Raw genomic sequence first — 18,676 nt, 5'->3', positions numbered from 1 at the left:
ATGCGGGAATGTATATTGAATCGATGCATGCGATTTTTTGTTGCCTATTTGCTGCAAAGAAAAAGAGTGCGTTTGATGTATAGCTGAGTCGAGTTATTCTCCGATCGCCTTCAGCTTCTCGCGGAGCAGGAAGCATTTCGCGGCGAGAGGGGGGAAGCGTCTCTTTTTCTCTCGGATGGGAAGGACCCGGGGCCGGCGAACCTGAGGAACGGGGGGCGCTGACCGCCTCCTCCCCTCTCGATCGCCATCCCCTCTCCATTCCCCTCCCGAAGCGCTCCGGACTCCCCCAGCTTTCACAATTGCAAGAGGCGCAGTAGCAAGAGTGTCGGGCAAACATCGTGCGTGTGTTTGTGCCGTAACTAGGGCGAGGAGGCCGACTGGGAGGGGAGGATGGGAAGGGGATCTCCCCGCGAGGAAGTGGTGGTGGTCGGATGAGTCTTAGGAAGAAGAGCTTTCGCGCCCGTTGAGTGTGAGAAATCCTATCATCCGGCGGCAACGGCAGGGCTCTCTCGCTCCCTTATAAATATACTCCTCCGTCTGTTCTCACGCAATCCGAAGGGGACAGGTGGGGGTGGTTTTTGGTGCGTCAATATTATGCCGTGCGAGCATGAATTTTGTTCAGTTCTTCGGATGCGCCTATTTTTTCTCCGCCGTCCTTTCAATTACCAGTTTTTTTCGTGTGAAATACAAGGGTAATTACAGTAAAACTCTTTGGAAGGCTTTCTCCTAGTTAACCGTTCGGTTTTTAGCGGCGAATCAATTAGTGGTTGGTTTTCTTTCCAATGCGACCAAAAACATTAAGGCTTTGGCTGTGACTATGACTGCACCCATTTTTGAATTCACCGCTTTACCTCATCTCTTTGTAATGTATGTTGGATGACTTTCCGAAGAAACGCAAGGGTGCAGAATCCCAATAATCTGACAGTAGTTGCCGAAAAATATTAAATGAGGGGCCATTTTCATGAAAATATTCCAGCAAGCCAAATGCAGTGCGAGTGATAGAAAAAATTGATTTGCGACATTCATGAGCAACACAAATTCCAGCTTCGAGGAAGAGCTTCCGATCTCACCACTCCCCACATCAAGACATCGCTGCTTTCATTTTTAGTTGAATTGTCTTTTGCCTTACTCTGTTTCCTTCTTCAGCCCTCCATACTTTCTAATCCTTTTAGTGCCATCCAAAATGCTTGTTCACGTCATCCCTCTACTCCCGTGTTTTCTCCCTTTTATATGACTTCAACCACTCAGTCTCTCCTCCGCCCATTTTATTTGTCGACTTCAAATGTTTTGCTAAAAACTTTTCTCTTCGTGAACACAATCTATGTATTACCGCTTTGTTTTTCTTCCTCTCTATCCAGATTAATTGTTTTTCATGAACGTCTCCATTCCGTCCACAAACCCTCAATCGACTCTCAACCCCCCTTTCTCGAAAAGCAAAGTTTTCTGAGTCATATAACCCTGTGATCTGTATATTATACCCTAAGCTTGTCTTTTGTTTACGCTTTTAGTTTTCCATATATGGGTTTGACAAAAAGGTCACTGAGATGGTCTATGAGAATGTGTTCGCCAGAGTGGAAAAGGTTCCTGCTCTCGCGAGGACCAGGCCGGATTTCTTAAAGAGAAACAAATTGCCTTGCTCTCAAGGAAGAGAAACACGTATGCAGCAGATCAGCCAAGGTTAGGTGGATTGGCTCGGGGGAAACGGTAGAATTATCGACTCCGCTGCTTTTCCTTCTGGGTCGTCGCCAGTATTTTGACCCGTTCGCTAAAAGACGAAGCTTCCTTCGCACGGGGAATTTCTCTGACGCGCAGTTCTTCCAGGCCATAGCAGGTGCCATTAATTATTTCCTTGAGATTCCCATCACTGTCATACTCCCCAGCATTCATAACACCACCACTCGAGCGTTATTTAATCGAGTGTCGAAGCCTTCCCATGACGTGAGGAAAATCGCGGAGGGAGTAAATAAGCTCGCTCGAATCGGGATTTTGTAATCCTCCTTCCCCCGTCTCCAAATGATCAGGCATGACCTTTTAATTCCGCTCTTCAAGCCGAAAAAAGAGAAACTGCTTCGGGAAGGGGATGGCTGGCGTATCCGCTTATTGTTCGCTCCCCTGGCGACCTCGTGAACTTTCTCTGCCATTCCGGTGTCTTTATCTCAAAATTGTTCCTCTATTGTTCGGATATTGATTTCTTGACCCGAGGATTGGAACGTTCATGCGAAAACAGGGTTCGAAAATGCCTCTCTCGCCGTTGGTGTGCGCATTAATGTCATTGGTGGAAGACTCAATGTACATGGAGTACTCTATGGCATGTAAATACGTTAGTGATGCATTGGTAGATGTGTTCAGGGTAGTCACTCAGTCAGAAAAAGCGGCTAAAAGGCTGCAGTTACTCAGTTTCGTCAAAATTTCGGGAAAAAAATGGAGGGAAAGAAGCAAATATTTTTTATAATTCGGGAGTATGATGAGCAAATCGGGAATTCCCAGTGAGAGAGAGATCTTAATTTAAGGTGTGTTTAGTTTGCTGTTGTCTAACGCTAGTGCCTACCGTGCAAAAACCCAAACTAGAGTTCGATTGATTTCAATAATATCAATGACATGCGAAGCGATTAGGGATGATCCACAAAAAAAATACCTGGCTACATTTTTAAAAATTCGAGAGAAGAGTTTAGAAAATTGGAAAAAAAACCGCGCTTTGGAATCAAGGAAATGAGTGGCTACCCTATAAATGAAAGCCGCCTTATCAAGCGACAACTCGCAATTTAAGAAAGCCAAGGAAAATAATCATTTATCGCACAAAAAAGGGATACTCGGACTGAAAATATTTTTTCCGTTCTCCGAACGCCTTGCTTGAGTCACAGCGTGAGACGACGAAGTAATTAGTCGGGCGGTTTCTTTTTTTCATGGGTACCACACCCGCTTTTAAATCCAAGGACGCGGGTGCGGTATGGTTATTATATAGACTGTGGTAGTCGTGTTCCTGGAAAACGCGATGACAATCGAATGTACACAGGGTAGCATCGCATCCGTAATGGCATGAACATATTTTTGATGCGAAATATATTTGGGGAATTGATGCTTTGATTCCTTGTTCTTCTGAGTTCACCACTCGCCCCTAGGCCATCCGTCCTACGAGTATCGCGTCCCTTGGCTATTCTACCACTCTACTGACTTTCCACCCCGAGGGCCTCGGTTCGAAACTCAGTGGTGGCAGAAATTTTTGTGGATATCCCGATCCCTACTTGGATGCAATGTGAGAAGCATTTCAAGTGGTCTACGCTGTCGTTCGGATGGGACGTTACTCTGTGTGGACCCCTTGGCGTCTTAATTTTATTAAGAATAGGCTCAATTCCGACGATGGATTTCTCTCTACTCTTCCTCCATACCCTTAAATTGCACAACCAACCAAATTACCCACCTATCCTTAATTACGCCAAAGACCTCGGGGTTTTGGTCGCCTCCCCTTATGGCTACTAATACGTGCATTATATCGCGTTCCGTTGACGTGGCGATTCAATATTCCGGGATTTCGTGTCGACGTTGCCGCTCTCGCCCGCCCAGGAACTCGTTCGTCTTGGGAGTTCACATCCGCTCGTCTCTTCGTCGACTCGCTCGTGTAAACATGGCGTCCACCCTGGCGCGAAGCTGTGAGGTCGGAGACGCAGTGACAAAAGGCACGCGAAGGGCTTCCATTTGCGCTGTCGCGAGTCCCCCGCCCTCAATGTTTACACGGGCTCTCGAAAAAGCGTTTCACCTCGGATTATGTACCTTCCCCACCCACCCCCTCCTTTCCCTTTAAAACCATATTTCTCATTCTTATTTTGCGCTTTGGGATTCCGCCTCGCCGGCCTTGAGATCCCCGGAGCTGCCACTGCACACTGCCGGGCGCGCCTGCCCGCGCGGTTATCCCCTCCCCCCCCCTTCTCCCTCCCGGCGGTTCGACACAATCCCATTAACCGAAATCCCCCCGTGATGACCGCTGTTTATCGCGGTGTCATTCGGTGAGGTTTGGCCCCCTGGTTCGGTCTTGCCGCGGTGCTAATAATATAAATCGGGAGTCCCGAAGGATTGTTTTTATCCCGTGATCGCCTCGTGTATGTGTGCGCGCGGCCGAGTTCCCCCCGACCTCGGCTATTTTTCGCTCTCTCGCTTCGGAGTTTCGGAGGAATTAGGTTTGTGCGAAGTTCGAATTTGAAGATCGCAGTGCGATATGCGAGATCGCATATTTCATGTGGGCCTTCGTTTTTCACGCCCTCATCATGGGTCGTACGATATTCATTTTCCAAATCGACCATCTATTTCTGATAAATACCGAGTTGGTGACGATGTATCGAAATGGGGATAATCATCTGGTATGTTATCATCTTCTATATTAGAAAAATAAGAAATATTATGACTATATTGTTCGATTTACTAAAAGAACATATCGTCTTATGATTATAGCTCTCATATCAAATTTCGTTAGTATATTCTGTATCGAATGTGGACATTAACGTCCATAACGTCTAATTGCATATAGTTATCGTCCCTCAGTATATCAGTTAACATAAATTTACCATTTATGCGCAGTCGATTCGAAAAATATCGATTCAACGTCGAGATATCGTAATACCCCTCTGTCCTAGTCAGATTGCCGCTATCGTATTTTCTGCGATTTCATTGAAACGTTTTACGATTTTTGCATTTGTAACCCGCCAGATATCGTATCTAGGGCGTAAACAGATGCCCCTCTAAATGTCTTTTTGTGCCATCTCCCTTTATATGTTTCGTCTTACGCTTGAGTCGACTTTTAAAGTGACATAGCGGGCCGAATTATGGAAGTGTTGAAGAAAGAAATGATATACTAGGCCTTACAAGAGAAAGTTCTCGTGATACGTAGAAGTAAACAGTCGTTGGGGGTTGTCCAAATCAAGCTGTAATAGGTACGAATGATTCGCAAATGAAGTCAAATTGACGCCGTTCCGGGATGCATCACATTGCTCGATATCGCAAATCGGGCATCGGAAATGGCAGTATATTTCAAATCCCGGAGAGGACGACTCCGGGGATGGGAGCGACGGGAAGTGGAGCATCGCTCGCGCTGCAAAAGCCCCCTTTTCCCGCGGTGTGTGGCGTGTAGGATGATTTTCATTTTCAAAGGCTGCGGGCTTCCGCGCCGGAAACGAAGCCGTCGTTATGGGCGGTTTCCGGCGCTCGCGAGCCGCCGCGCCGTGCCAGTGGGGGGGGAGGCGGTAAGGACGGGATGGATTGTGTAGGTCTCTGCTCTCAGATGGACGCCCCTCGCGTGCATTCCGTTGCAGGAGATTTTTGAAGTTTTCGCGGGTGGGAGGACGGGGGGTGACGCAACGGTAATCTCCCGTATTGTGAATCAATTTTCATTTTTCAAAATTCGCACGCCGGGTGGAAGGGGGTGGGGAGGAAGGGGTTGCTCAGATTCGAGCTCCACCACGTTTCGCGTGGGAATGTTCGCAATAAATGTGTTTGCCGGATTGAAGCGTTCGTCTGGACGTCGTGGGAATCATGCTGAGAGTCGAGGGAAAGGTATTTGTGGGAAACATTGTTGATGGCCTTAAGTGATAGCATACATTTATTTTTTTCGCTGTAGACTTTTCGCACCAGGGGAAAATGGCAAGGTTCGATTAATTATGAAGTTTCGGGGAGAAAATCGCGTTGTTTCCCCCTAATTAATCCCGTCTGGCTTGGATTCATGAAATGTTAGATGAAATTCCGAGCCCATTCATGATTTTTGGAGAGCAGAATAAGGTCACAATCTTTCCCAACAGTTATGCGAAGTTGATAATCGTGTAGTGTAAGTTTTCAATGTGTTTATAACAGAATTTGTCCGCTATGAAAATTATTGGCTTCTTTTTGGTGTTCCTTTCCCACTTTCCCCGAAAAAATGGCGTTTCATTCTCATGCAGATCCAATGCTCAATGATGATGCCCAATGCTCGTGAATGAAACTCATCTCCAAGGCAAATTGACCCTTTGATAGCTAATAATTTCCTCCGAGTAGTTGGTTGAGGTAATTAATTAATGAGCATTATTTTACGAAAAAAATCGGTATGCTTGTTTACTTGTGCTTAAAAATTTTAAAGATGGTATTTCTTGTATTCTCTCTTATAATGAGAGAACTGAACTAAAGAACTACCGGTGATTCGTCTGCGAATTTTTTTATGAGAGGCGTCGATTCCCGCAGCGCGGATGCTCCTTCGTTTCCGGTTAAAACGAGTTGTTGTGCAGGCAAAGTATATAAAGAGTGATGCATACGGAGAATGTTCGTACGAAACCCGCCGTCCATGCTGTACAATGTTTGCAGCCCGATTGTGCAACTTCTTTTCCTTAGCTTTTCCGGTGTTGTCCAAGCAGGACTTATTTATTCGGTCAGCGGAGAGGTATATAAATCTTGCCTTCAATGGGTGAAGCTTCCCAGTATCTATTTTCGTTGAGAGCGTTCCCAGTCAGCCGACAGGTTTCATGCTAGCCTTGCTCTCTCTCTCCGTTTTCTCGTCTTCGTCTCTTAATCCCAGTCAATTTTGTATTTTCCCCGCGGGGTGAGTCGTACGGGTTACTGAAATTCGACCCGGCGATTTAGCTCACCGGCAGTGGGATCACTTTAAACAAGGGGAAATGTTTCCGTGGTCGCTCTTCCAGGAAAAGCTTGCATTTGGCATTTATGGCGATATTTTGCATTTCTTAGTTGCTTCATTTTATCCGTGACATTTGATCGCCTTGTTCACGCGCGTTGTAATGGGAGAATATTTGTGGAATGTACCTGGTAAATATTTTGTGTATGGTGATATCCTAACAAGTAAAACATTGGATTGCCAAATGTATACTCTCATAAATCACCTTTAATAGAAATTTCAATCTGAAGCAATTGAAGTCCGCCCAGAAAACATAAAAAAATACAGAAAATACTTAGTACGTGCGTCCCATAATTATTATTAGAAATTATTATTTGGGTGGGTCGCTGTAGTCCAGGGGGTAGAGGGTTGGACTAGTGACCGGGAGGGCCCCGGGTTCGATTCCCAGGCAACTCTCTGGGCACCTGCAGCTCCACCAAAGCTATGTGACTGTTCGGGTACCAGATCTTCTGGTGAAACCATAATCGGCATAGGCAAAGGAACTGGCCGCCCTAACCTAATGTGTGAATTTCGCACGACATCGGGCTAAGTACTGGATGAACTCTACCTTCACCTACCACACCGACCTTCGGTTTGATAACTGTGTTTATGGTTATATATTTTTGTGTCAAGGAAGCAGTTAACTTCGGAATAAGGCGAAGTATATGTTATTTGCATTTGTGAGACGGTAGATTATTCGGTTCCAGTCTTAAGTTATTCCAACAATAGTTGTCAGTGTTACAGTATTGCATTTATTATACATATAGTCTTGAAGATATTGAACCGTGTCTTTCGTAGTAGTAGTTTTTATAGTGTTTATTTCTGGACGCTCAGGGCAGGAAAAGGTGGAAAGGTGGATTTCCTTTCGATCGCGCGTGAGTCGTGAGATCAACGCACTTGCGTGCGAGAAGAGGAATAATTGCTATCCGTTGGCTCCCGTCTCCATTATTAATTTTCCAGTGAGGGAAACTCACACTCTTTCTTTTTCCCTTAGTCGTTACCGTTGGAATCCCGTTTTTTCGGGCTTTTTTTTCGTCGCCGAAGACGACAATTTCCCACATTTCAGTCCAGCTACACGGAAAGTGAAAACTCGTGTGCTTTCGGTTTTCCCGGATTTAATAATAGACGCAGTGAGGATTCTTTCGGCTCTGCTTAGAGGGTGTCCCTGCTGGTGAAATTGAGGCCACTGGGCCATCCAGTGCGTCATTGAATTAGAAATCGCGCAGAAATGAATTTACAAATATTATCGACTGTTGAGAGGGAAGTAAATTTCAGGAATGGTGTCAATTAAGTATACGGAGTGGGAGAGCATGATAAAACGGCAATTATTTTCACGCAATTGAGTTGGATTCACGCAATAGTTGTCACTCGTGAAGAAGGAAATGGGGTTGAGTGGGTGGGTCAGTGAGCGTTCCGAAGATGTCGCGAGAATGGTGCACGTTCCCTTACGTGAAGAAATTGAACCTTGCTGCTTCTGTCGGTTGATAAATAAATGTTGAAATCAGTGTTTTGGGGTAATTATACCCGCTTGGTGGATTTTGAAGTCCCCTGCAGTTTGTGTGTTCACTTAGGTCAATCGAAAACCAAATCCTATCTGTGTTGTATGCGTCTTCGCTACCACTCTTATCGCATTGCTGATTTCTCCAGCGTATTGAATATCGGCAAGTCGGAAGTCACGCGATAGAACTATTTGGCAGAGCCTGCATTTGCCCTACGACGTGAAAATCAACCCACTTCATTTGTGCCCCAAGTTAAATTTGTCGTTCATATTTCTTTCTATTGGAATACTCTGGGAATATTTTATTCATAATCCTGTCACGGAATGATAAAACAGTTTGGTATTTAAGTAAAAAAGTTGAAACAAGTATTGATTCGTTGCGATGTTTATCACAAGGTCGTCCAATGTTGTCTTTGATCGCTCGACAAATTACTTATTTTTCGCCGTTGCAAAGGGTTGTGTCACACGTCGTTATCGCTTTCTAAAGTATGTAGCTGGTTTCATTTTTCGTCACAGCCACCTGCACACTTTCACCAACAGTTGGGTGCATCATAAACGACCGTAGTAACCGCGAATAGCGACGGCGTATAGTCAAAGTAGGGCAGGAAGAATTTGTTGTGCCTTACGCTGTACCTTTTCCCATCGCCTACCCCGCTCTCTCTTTATCTCTCTCCTTCTCCTCCCAATTGAGTACCTCGGTGTATGTAGAGCACTGGGCTGATTTTTAAAGCTCGCAGTTGATGCGGCTGTTAACTCCCGCTCGCAAATGTCACGAAGTGATCCGCCTGGGGAAAATTACATGTAAGAACGTAATTCCCTCGTTACACCTTTCTCGACTGACAGGATTTATATAATCCGGAATGCAAGATGCTTGGACCTTATGTCATAAAGCCCTCCCCCCCCCCCCCTGCGGAAAGTGAATAATATTTCTTATTTATTGACGGGAACCCATCCATCCTGACATCCATCAGTCACAATGGTTATTCATCATCTTTGACAGTCTTGAATTATATTAAAACGTGTAATATCGGTTTTACTTGATCTTCGGATGAATTGATGTACGAGTCTTTTTTTTCAACTACTCGTTTCAGGACTTTTTCCACTCTGGAAAATACATTTGTCAGTTTCTTCTTCATCTCTCAATTCTGTCTTTTAAATCAAATGATTTCTCGTGTTTTTATCATAATTTATGATCATTCTTGGCATAAATGAATAAAAAAACACTGAATCCAAAAAAATTATAAGGTCCCCGGGTTAGATTTCAAAATATTTAAAAAAATGTAAATGTGTTCATTTTGGTAAGTTTGATGCGTAATCGCCCAGAGTAATTGATACATTACTCAGGGTGATTGATTCCGGGTGCATCTTGGGTGCATCAATCGCAATTTTCTTTCGTCAATTATTTTACTTCCGCATTTCATAAGCGTTGTATCTCCTGAAAGGTCGGGAAAAACTTTCTCACACGATGACATGATGTACCTAGTAATCAGTTTTCAATGGCAAATGGTAACCAACACGCCATCGATAACCGCCTTCTGAAGACTAGGGCAAAAGAAAGGGCTGCTGAAGATAATAAGTATCACGTGCGAGCAAACGACTCCTCTATGGCTTCATTGAGACCACATGATGAGTCTTATAAACCGGTTTCGAAGACGGTCGTTGATTTGTGGGAACTAGCCACCACCCGCGTTCATTCCCCACCCCCTTCCGCCTAAAAGGGAATTGATTTAGACTAAACATGGTGCAGATAAATCTTCTAGCATCGTAGGAAGCCATCGGGGGGTCGGGGATGTTGTAGTTCCTGGACGATAGACGACCGGCTTTCTTAGGGGTGCATAGCGATCCCATCGTCGGTGTTGCTTCTAGAGAAAAGCAGTCCAAAAGTTAAAAATGACTTCACATTGAATTTTTTTGTTGCCAACTTTGCCGGACCTCGGTTTGTCCCCCCAACGTGCCGTCGGAAATCGTAATCAGAGGGGAGCTCAAGCGTCGAATTCCTCAGCGGGTTACACTTCATTGTAAGAAGACGTTTGATGCTGTCATGAAAATCTTTTGACGTGACTAATGTCGACTAACCTACTATGCCCTGATATGCCGTTCGCCCTGAGACGGGAGTGACGTAATGGATTTAATGGCCATATCTTGTCAATGCTCTAGAGAGAGCCTCGACCTCAAACGTTCCTAGAATTTCGAACTCTTGAATGTGTTTTGAAAGAGAGGGAGAGAGAGAGAGTTCCAGGAAATGTGTCTCTTCGGGGAAAGAATCGAGTGTTGATGCCACCCACTTCCATCTTATTGTTAGCGAGAACTGAGCATAAAGCTTTTTGATGGTTGGGCCGCACCCCTCTTACAGCTTGTAGACGTGAAATCCCGGGGGGGTGGGGGTAGGGTAATATTGCGAACTTGCGAATTGGAAGCATATTGAGTTTACGGTATTTGTATGAGGAAAAATATTGCTACACAGTATCCATGCAATCTATCATCATATATATCGTGGGTGAGGAATGGCTAGCACTCTACGGGCTACCGACCGGAGGCCTCAGGTTCGATTCCGGCTGATACCTCTGGGCACCCTCAGCTATACCCAAGCTCACTGATTTTCGGGTATCGGATCATTCTGGGAAACCGCCGGCTGCGCGGCGTTCGGTTTGATTGCTACGGTTGGTGGTGGTTATCACAGTGTTCAAATCATTCTTCTTTTGTTTTGTGTGTGTGACCTTCGCAACCAGTCTTATGACTGGTTAGTTTGTGTCGCGTTCGCGTTGTTTGTTTCCTATTTCCGACCCGGAAGGTCGAATTGAACGTTTCTGTGACTATAAAAGAGCACGAACCAATTTTTCCGAATCCGATAATCCTTCTTGCCCCTGCAGAAAAAGATAAAAGAGGTTCGTGGATTATAAATAAATGACTAGGAAGCGTTGTCGTTGAGGAAAGACGATAAGCACAATTTGGAGGCTTCTGAATGGTTTGTTTGCAGAAGGATGGAGAAAATAAGATGGGCGGAAAGGGAAACCGACGATTAAGCTCTGGGCATACTAGGGGTAGAGAGAAAGCCTATGGGAGAAATTCTAAGGTAGGGAAAGTGGAGGGAGGAAATAAATAATGAGAGGAAGTGGGATGCTAAAGATGATGACATGGGACGAATTTTGGGAAGGTGAGGTAGGGGGAGGAAAATGAGGTATCTTTTACGTAATGATTGGAAAAAAGATGGTATGCTGAGCTAGAGAATGAGCCCTTGTATAATATTGTATTGAGATTGAGGATAAATTGTGCCCTGTTAGTCAGGATTCAGAAGTACAGCAGTGTTTACTGTCAGGGTCTTTCAAAAACCTTTCGAAACGCGGTAAATAACTGCTAATAAGAAAAAACGTTAACCACTCGACAGTGGCGCGGAACTGATGACGTCGTCGATGCCTAGAGAATCGATGTCGGTATTGGAGTGGAGGCGATTCCTCTCTCCCCTCCTTTACGAGAATCGGTCCATCTGAAGAGGGCCTCGAGGAGTGTGAAGAACGGGAGAGAAGAAGAGAGGGGTGGGACCAAACACTTCTTTTATTAGACGCGCCGCTGCGACGATACCGCTCATTTGGGTGCGAGCCAGGGAATGCGAGGTCGCGAAAGTTAGCTGTCAAAGGCATCCAATCCTATTACCCTTACCCCATTTTCCCGGCTGCCAAGATGATTTTCTTCCCCCGCGCTTCCGAAGGCGAAGTGCAGCGGGGATTGTCTTATTTCCCTCCCCGCCTCTCCCTCGACCACTCCCGCCCCCTCCCGCGCTGATAAGAGGCTCGAAGTCAAATCGCGAGAGGGGTAAAATGATAATTAAAATCCGACGTCCGAGATGCACCCGGTGTGAATTTGCGGGGGAGTATCGGGGGCCCTTCCGCCTAAGTCGGTAGGGGAGGTAAGCCATGTGCCGGCCGCGTTTCCACGGAGCCGTGACTAACAAAGTAATCCACACTTTCAAAGTAGGCCATCGTCCGTCCAAGTGGATCCGTGGGTGGGGAACATGAGCGTATTTCCTCGATCATGGAGGGAGGGATGGAGATTATGAACTGTGATGCCACGAGGCGATTGTGTCTGGTGCTATGAAATACCCGAAATGGGGGTTTTGAACGAGGTGGGATCATTATGCCCACCCGCGATGAATTAAAGAATGGAAATGCATTATTCTGCAAGGTGTGGAAGAAACGGCCCAGTGTGATTTAAGCTAATTTTTGGAATTCAAGTTGAAAAAAATTATTAACATCACGCTTCGAAGTATTTAGTTTTGTTTGAAATTTGAAGGTATCAGTTTTTGAAAATTAAGTTTGCAAAGTTTTGTAAAAAATATATATATCAGGGGTTTAAAGTGCAAAATTTCTAATTCTCCCCATGGTCATTCAGGCAAATGGAACTCTCTGCCCCCCTTTTTAAATCTCTTCGTTACATCCTTGGTCTGGTTGCTTGTCATACTATTTCTTTCCTTTAAAAACCTTCATTCCATTCATCAGAACTATTTTCAATTTACCCATGCATCATTATTTATTGAAATACTGTCTTGCTATTGTTTTTTGCCACTTATTACTCGAATGCTTATCTGATATCCTTGGTAAGTGGTTTTCAAAAGTATAAAAATAGGGTGTTTGGCAAAATTGTTACCAGAATGAGTGAAAAAAATCATTCCATTGGTGACACCGAACCAATGGTAATTTTGTCTTTCTTCTTTAGAGCTACAATTTGCTAATTGCTCTTGCATGATATTATTATTTATAATTTTTGCCATAGTGAGATTCTGCACAATGCAGTCTCTACTGTGCATATTCAATTTATGATCATAGGAATATAGCATGTAAGCAACATAGTATATATATATATATATATATATATATATATATATATATATATATATATATATATATATATATATATATATATATATATATATATATTGAATGCAGTGAATAAAATTTTGCGCTGCCCATTTGTATGACTCAGTTTACCCAAAAAAATAAACCCTATCGAAGAGAATTTTTTTAATTTTCTGTCATAAATTCTGTGGGGAGGGACTTTAAGGAAGTAGTAATTACATAGATAGATAAGAGGTCTTTATTTGGGCGAAATTGAGACCAAATGGTCCCTTCTTCCATTTAACCCATAAATTAGTAATAGTAATTAGTAAAAATAGCAAATATTTTTGTGACCTCATCTCATAAACTCATTTTTTATTGAAATAAAACTATCTGAGTCTTGCTTGAATTTTCAACTTATGTGATTGTTTTGGTGTGGATGCCATGACTTGATTAATTGAAAAGAGGAACTCATTTTGCTAATGCATCTTTATTTGAGGGATGGTTTATTGTTCCCAGTTGGTCAAGGTGAAATGGCCATGTGTTTATGGTTTAAAAAACTAGATGAATGGAATGGAAGAAAATTAGTGGTAATATGCTCCTATATTAGCATGCCAAAAATAATTGTCATTTGTGATTGCAGAATATAAATCATAAGTTGCTGTGTAATGTTCATCATGACACATTGGAATGAATTCTCCTTTTGTGTTATCAATGTGTCTCAGTGAGAACTCTAGAAGGTTCCCATTCTGAACCCTAACTGAGAAAATTCATTCTAAAGCAGGAGAGATCATGTAAATAAAATTATATAGATAAAGTGTAGAACAGATTAAAGATTTTAATTTTCCTATGGATGATAAGGAATCAATAACATTGTTAGACAGCATTAGGGAGAGAAGTATTTTGTGTCAAAAGTCAGGTGTGTAATCACCCCCTGCCATACATCCTAACGGTGGCTGTTAGGGTACCTTTCATGTACTCTTTCATCTGGTGCTCATATTCCTCACCATACACCCCTGCTTGATTATGTTGTATATTTAGCTGTGGTTTTGCCTTTGATTTGATTTTTAGGTTGAAATTATTCTTAATTTCTTCTTCTCCCCCAGGTGACTCCATCAGACAGCATGACGAAAGAGATCCAACGCAAGCTGGGTCACTTTGAACACGTCATGCCGCACCTGCTGGGTGAGCCCAAGGGCCTCTTTGGTGTGGACCAGCCCTTTGAGAGCTCTGAGTCTGATTTGGCAGCTGCCTCCTCCAACCACTCGTTGTCAACGTCTGCACCCACGCCCGAGTTCTCAGCGCCCAAGAGGCCTTCGATTCCGAGGGCACATGTGGAGAGCAAGAACCAATCAGTGCCTTCCCGAATGCCCAGTGGCTTCGTTAAACCCACCATAGATAGCAAGTACAATTCAAGAGGTAGCCACACTCGTCCCAATGGCGGTCCCATAGTTGCCAATGGGGCATCAAAACTCTCACCCACCCACCCGCCTGCTAACTCTTCCATTCCACACATGAGTGCTCCAGGGTCAAGGATAAAACAAATTGGAAGGGGCCTAACACGTTTCAATGTGGAACCACAGGTGAGGATCATTATGTTCTTTGTCTTTCATCCTAGTGAGGACCCTGCCTATTCTCTCTCTGTTCTTTTTCATTGCGGTCAGGAAACTTAAACCTGTGAAATAGCTGTAAATATTTGAGAATGAATCAAACTTTCTGACGCTAAGAATTTAAGTGCTTCGTGGTACTTTTTGAAAGGCATAAAGGTAAACATTACAATGGGCTTGGTTATAAGGTAGTAAAGGCAGTTGTGTGTAATCAACCCATGGACTTAAATTTGTCATGTGTGATGAAATTTTAATTCTTGTTTTTGTGGCATCAAATCTCTAGGTTTCTTATGACTATCCTAATATTTTGTTAGTTAAAAATGAAATTCTTTTCATATTAACTGTAATCTCATAGCATACAATACACCCTTATTATGTTTTGGCAAGTAACATATCAATATGGTCAATAAGAGTTTTTTATTTAAATTATTAGGTTTGTTTTCTATAAGCAACAAAACCTCTTGTTGTCAATCAATAGAGGATTATATTGCCTTGAAGGTAAATTGATGTAAATTGGATAAAAGAGATCTGGAATCAAAAATTAAGCCCTTTATTACCCTTATTTTTAAATATTTTTTTGCTTGTTTGTGCATACTTTTAGTCAATGTGGATATAGTTAATATGAATCACGTGTTAATGGTTTGAGAAAAACTGGCCTTTTCGGCGGCAAGTGACTGCTTAATATAAGAAAAATTTTCTGTCTTTGTGAATTATTGAGCGGTCATCATTTTCAGGATTCTTTAAAATCTCAGATCTCCAAGTGCCTCCTGAGGGGAATATGTTAATCATTTTCATTCAGGATTTTTGAGCTAAAGCTAATAATTAAGAGGTGTGTTTGTCTAGTGTTGCCTATCTATTTCCATCATTGTATTCTCCTTGGGAACAAAATAATGAAGCCATATCAAAATGTACTCTCTTTTAAATGGCAAAAATCTCATTTTATGATTGGGTATAGGTTAACTGCCACTTTGTTCTCCAAGTGTTTTTCATGATGAACTAAAAAATTTAGTGTGGGAAGTAGTCTGGTTGTATTTGTACTCCGTTTTTAGTCTTTACAAATCACTTATGCATCAAAGGATTTTGCTCATGTTGTTTGCATAATATGTCTGTTTTGGAAATGAAAAAGCTTGCCTCATAGGCCAACCAAAATTTAAAGCTAGAAAGATGTCTTTTGTGTAATTATCCCTGTTATTACAATTAATATACTGGGAGGAACAGTGAAAGAGAAAGTTACTTATGTGAAAAATGATTGTATGTGACAGGGGCCACCCTATACAGTTGCAACCTCATTGTTATAGTTTTCAGTGAAATGTACTCTGATACAATATTGAAGTGTATGCATGCTATACAATTAGTGACTTTATAGAATGGCTCAGTTTGGGTCCTTAGTTGTTGATATTGATATTTTTCATTGAGTTTCTGTTTCTGTCTCCCCTCTTATTTAGTTACCACCTCCTGTTGCTAGCAGTATTTCTGGAGGCAATGCTGCTTCTGGCAATGGGGCGGCTGAATTGGAACACATACTTAAGGTTTGCACAATCATTTCACCATTATTTCTATTTGACCAAGACTGAATGAGTCAAAAAGCAGAATTATTCCTTGTATTGTCTAAAGTGAATCAGTCCATATTAAATTGTAAAATTATCAGCACAGGTCTGTGTGCTTATCGTTTTAAAATTAGTTTTTCCAATTGTTAAAAGCTATAAATCGCTTTTCGCATAATTTTGAGGATTTTCCATTTATGTTTGATCATTACAGCTGTAGGAAGTAATCTCAAAAAACTTTTTATTGCCTTTATTTAGTAGTGCATGTACACATTTTCATTTATAAATGATGAGCCTTGTGCTCTTCATTTGTAATGGCAGCCGTGATAAATTGCAGCAAAAGGAAGTTATTTTTCTTACCATTGAAAATACGCTTCAATTTAAAAATATATTCAAGTGTAATATTATTTTCTTTCCTTCGTCTGGCATGGAAGGAGAAATACTTCTCAGTCAATGATATTGAATGTAAACGTAATTTCTAATTTTAAAGGTAAACTGTCCGTTGACCTCTGATAAGATAATTTCGTGGAAGGGCTTTTAATAGTCAATTTAATTGCATTTCTAATGCAAATTCAGCCTCATTGTAATTGGTGTATGTGTGTAAAAATCTTATTTGTTTGTTTTATATTTGCGTGTTTTTGTCCTTCTTCAAAATTTCAAATCTCTTACAATTTGCAATGAAAGATAAAATCTATGACTGTAAATAGTTTGCTATTATTGGGGAATTATGAACAAGATTGTGATTGTAGGTATAAAATTCATGAGGAAATTGCATCATCATTATCAATGAAATTTTTTCATTTCTATCGAAAGCCAAATGTATCTTGCGGCTAAGCTTAGTGTAATGGCTATGGAGTTATTTTCATCAGGAATATAATTCAATTATACTTGATGTATCCATTCAATTTGAGAACTCTGCTGTTTTAATAGTTAACCTTAAAATTCTGATGATACTTCCTATTGCACACATGAAAATTCTATTCTTATCGTGAGTTCTTGAGTGATTTATCTCTCATGCTCATTCTCGGTAATTTTATGTATCAAGTAACTTACTGGAAAACGTTTCATGCATAATTTATCTATGTAAAATTCAAGGCATGAACTTATTATAAGGAAAATCACTAGAAGTCAATTTGGACTATACCTGGTTTCACTTATTTCTACAAAGTATTTCATGCCTGTTAAATTTTCCATTTTCCTTTACACCTCAGGAAAGTCAAACTGGTAAAACCTACAGTATTTGTATTTTTTAGACGAGTATTTCTTATTATTTGTTTGTTGTTTAATAGAAAATAAGGTTAATAAAGGATGGTGACAAATGGTGCCTATTGCATCAGCTTTCTGTCTTCGCTATTCTACATTTTATGTCAACATTAAATAATAATTTCTATTGGTGATTGCTCTGATTTATACGAAAAATGTTCATTCGGTGTAAAATAATGAACTGTGGTGTCATAGCATAATTTTGTACTTTATTTGAAAAACAATTTTTTTATAATTGGAAGGCTTTACTACTTAAAAAATGAATAAAATTTAGATGAAAGTAAAAATTTAGCCCTGCATTATACCATTATTATTGTTTCTTTCATAGTATGTGTAATGGCCATTCTGTTCTTGGTAAATGATTTTTCATAATTATGTCCAATGCATAATGATTGTTAATGCATGTTGTATTTTTCTTTTGTTAGGAAATGACTCAAGTGATGCCCCCACTCTCTGCCATAGCCACACCTCGCAAAGAACCCAATGACATCAAGTTCAACTTCAACTTGATGCCAAAAACCAGGAAGGCAGTTAGTCCACCTCCTGTGAAATCTACAAGCTCATTGGTAAGACTGGAAATAAATCACATTGATCATTAGTGTCTCACACAGAGCTTAAGTATTTTAAATCTCATCATCATCGAACATTCAATCAATAGAAACATTATTTAAGAGTATGTTTTTTGCCTCACATAATTCTAATTTCTTTCCTCCCGGAATATATTACTGAAGATTTTTCAAACCATTGAAGAATTGTCGTTGTGTCCCTGAGAATCTTCCTCAAGGATGCAGATACTTTAATTTCCATTTAACCCTATGCAATGAACAATTTTGGATTATCTTCAGTCTCTGGTATAAAGAGTGTAGGGTGTGATGGGTTGTGTTATTGGAGACTTGTAGAGAAATGTAGCAGTGGTTAACCTGTGAGTTGAATCAAAACTTACCATAACCAGCAGTCTACCATTAATGACAAATACATGGTAAGTCACAGCCTTTCTCTTGCTGAGATTTCATTCTACTTCAGAAAACTTTACTAGCATTTGCAAACAAATAATTCTTACACTTTGCTTGGATGACATCCACTTCAGATGTTGTTCAATCATTGTTAGGCAAACATTTTTTCAAGTTTTCAATAAAAATTATCATAAATGAAATGAGAATTCAGGCCTTTTCTTTTGGATAGAGTACTCTTGCTCATCTAAATTTTTAAGAAGAAAAAACAGTGAAATATATTTTGTGTTACGATAATGTAAAGTTAGGCAATAGCATAATTAAATTTGCATTTCATGACTTTGCATTTCGAATCCCATG

General features: G+C 41.4%; 1 protein-coding gene across 1 annotated transcript in view; it reads left to right on the top strand.

The window, feature by feature from the left end:
- Positions 1-14,063: 14,063 nt before the first annotated feature.
- LOC139692889 (AF4/FMR2 family member lilli-like) overlaps positions 14,064-18,676 on the top strand; it is a 106,847-nt gene continuing 102,234 nt past the window's right edge. Inside the window, exons 1-3 of the mRNA XM_071591198.1 lie at positions 14,064-14,535; positions 16,005-16,088; positions 17,792-17,932. Of these exons, the coding sequence (XP_071447299.1) occupies positions 14,077-14,535; positions 16,005-16,088; positions 17,792-17,932 (684 nt within the window). The 5' untranslated portion in view covers positions 14,064-14,076. The remainder of the gene's footprint in view (positions 14,536-16,004; positions 16,089-17,791; positions 17,933-18,676) is intronic.

Source organism: Hetaerina americana, unplaced genomic scaffold (assembly GCF_022747635.1).
Source record: "Hetaerina americana unplaced genomic scaffold, ioHetAmer1.1.p SCAF_439, whole genome shotgun sequence".
In the NCBI taxonomy this organism is placed as follows: Eukaryota; Metazoa; Arthropoda; class Insecta; order Odonata; family Calopterygidae; genus Hetaerina; species Hetaerina americana.
The sequence above is the reverse complement of the archived record's forward strand: the minus strand, read 5'-3'. Positions and strand labels throughout refer to the sequence as shown.